At 44.1% G+C, this 1711-nt stretch overlaps 1 protein-coding gene across 1 annotated transcript in view; it reads left to right on the top strand.

Annotated features, from left to right (window-relative positions):
• Positions 1-1294, top strand: part of LOC119581657 (rhodopsin-like) — a 1676-nt gene extending 382 nt beyond the window's left edge. The window contains exon 2 of the mRNA XM_037929781.1: positions 76-1294. Within this exon, the coding sequence (XP_037785709.1) occupies positions 76-1206 (1131 nt within the window). The 3' untranslated portion in view covers positions 1207-1294. The remainder of the gene's footprint in view (positions 1-75) is intronic.
• The last annotated feature ends 417 nt before the right edge of the window (positions 1295-1711 follow it).

Here is a 1711-nt window from a genome sequence, read left to right as displayed (position 1 = left end):
CGCGCGCATGCACATCTTTTATTTTCCAGCAGTTATGTACGATGTACTAATTCTGAAATATAAAATCAATTGCAGATGTCTTGGAACCAACCACCTCAGGACACTGTCCTTCCATCCACCAACCCTTATGGGAACTATACAGTGGTAGACACAGTGCCAGAAAGTATGCTCCATATGGTACATTCTCACTGGTATCAGTTCCCTCCCATGAATCCTCTCTGGTATGGCCTCCTGGGATTATGGATGACTATCATGGGATCTCTTTCCCTGGCTGGTAATTTTGTTGTTATCTGGGTATTCATGAATACCAAATCCCTACGATCACCAGCCAATCTTTTGGTCGTCAACTTGGCCATCTCCGACTTCTTCATGATGCTTACCATGACTCCTCCTCTCCTGGTCAATGCTTATTGGGGAACATGGATTCTTGGCGGATTCTTCTGTGAGATCTACGGTTTCCTCGGTTCCTTCTTCGGCTGCGTGTCTATCTGGTCTATGGTCTTCATCACTGCTGACCGATACAACGTAATCGTCAAGGGAGTATCTGCTGAACCTCTCACATCTGGGGGTGCTATGATGCGGATTGCTGGTACTTGGCTTTTCACTCTTGCTTGGTGCCTTCCTCCCTTCTTCGGATGGAACCGTTATGTACCTGAGGGTAACATGCTTGCATGTGGCACTGACTACCTGACGGAAACTGAACTCTCTAGGAGTTATCTGTACATCTACTCAGTGTGGGTATATCTTTTCCCTCTTGCATATATCATCTACAGTTACACTTTCATTGTTAAGGCTGTTGCTGCCCACGAGAAGGGAATGCGAGAACAAGCCAAGAAGATGGGAGTAAAGTCTCTGAGAAGCGAGGAAGCCCAAAAGACCTCAGCTGAATGCCGTCTGTGCAAGGTTGCTCTCATGACCGTCACCCTGTGGTTCGTGGCATGGACCCCATACTTCATCATCAACTGGGGAGGAATGTTCAACAGGCCCATGGTTACACCTCTTTTCTCCATCTGGGGATCTGTCTTCGCCAAGGCCAACGCCGTTTACAACCCTATCGTATACGCCATCAGTCATCCTAAGTACCGAGCTGCCCTTGAGAAGAAACTACCTTGCCTTGCCTGTAACACTGAAGGTAGAGACGATGGTGGCTCTGATGTTGCATCCACTGCCACTGCTCAGAACACTGAGAAGGCTGAGTCTGCCTAAAATACTTTTATTTGGATATTCTGATGATAAGGCGCATTACAGATTTTCTCCTCAAACCCCTGTTAGAATAAACGTTCCCAGCATCGAACATTTGATTTTCAATGTACTACTCCAACCTTACCTCTATTAGACCCGTGGGATACATAGTACTCCACTGTCTCATGCACTGTGACAAAAGTGGCTAGTGTGCATGAAATGGCCATCTGTTGGGAGCTGCAAGAAATAGAGCTTATAACACACATGGTATATAGCGAGAAAATGAGGCCCAATAAGTAATTCACTTTTATCCCACTTTTATCATATAAAAGTTGTATTCTAAAGGGATATTGTGACGTGTTTCATGAATATAAGTTAGGCTGCAAAAAATGTCCATGTAACATGAAACGTTACAGATATGGTACATTGGTAAATAATTACATTTTATTTCATACAAAACCGCTAAATATGTAGCATATATATTCCATTAGTGTCCTATTGTACTGCATTTTCTACTGAGGTGAATTAA

This window comes from Penaeus monodon, chromosome 15 (genome assembly GCF_015228065.2).
Source record: "Penaeus monodon isolate SGIC_2016 chromosome 15, NSTDA_Pmon_1, whole genome shotgun sequence".
NCBI lineage: Eukaryota > Metazoa > Arthropoda > Malacostraca > Decapoda > Penaeidae > Penaeus > Penaeus monodon.
This window is presented reverse-complemented; position numbering and strand designations above follow the sequence as displayed.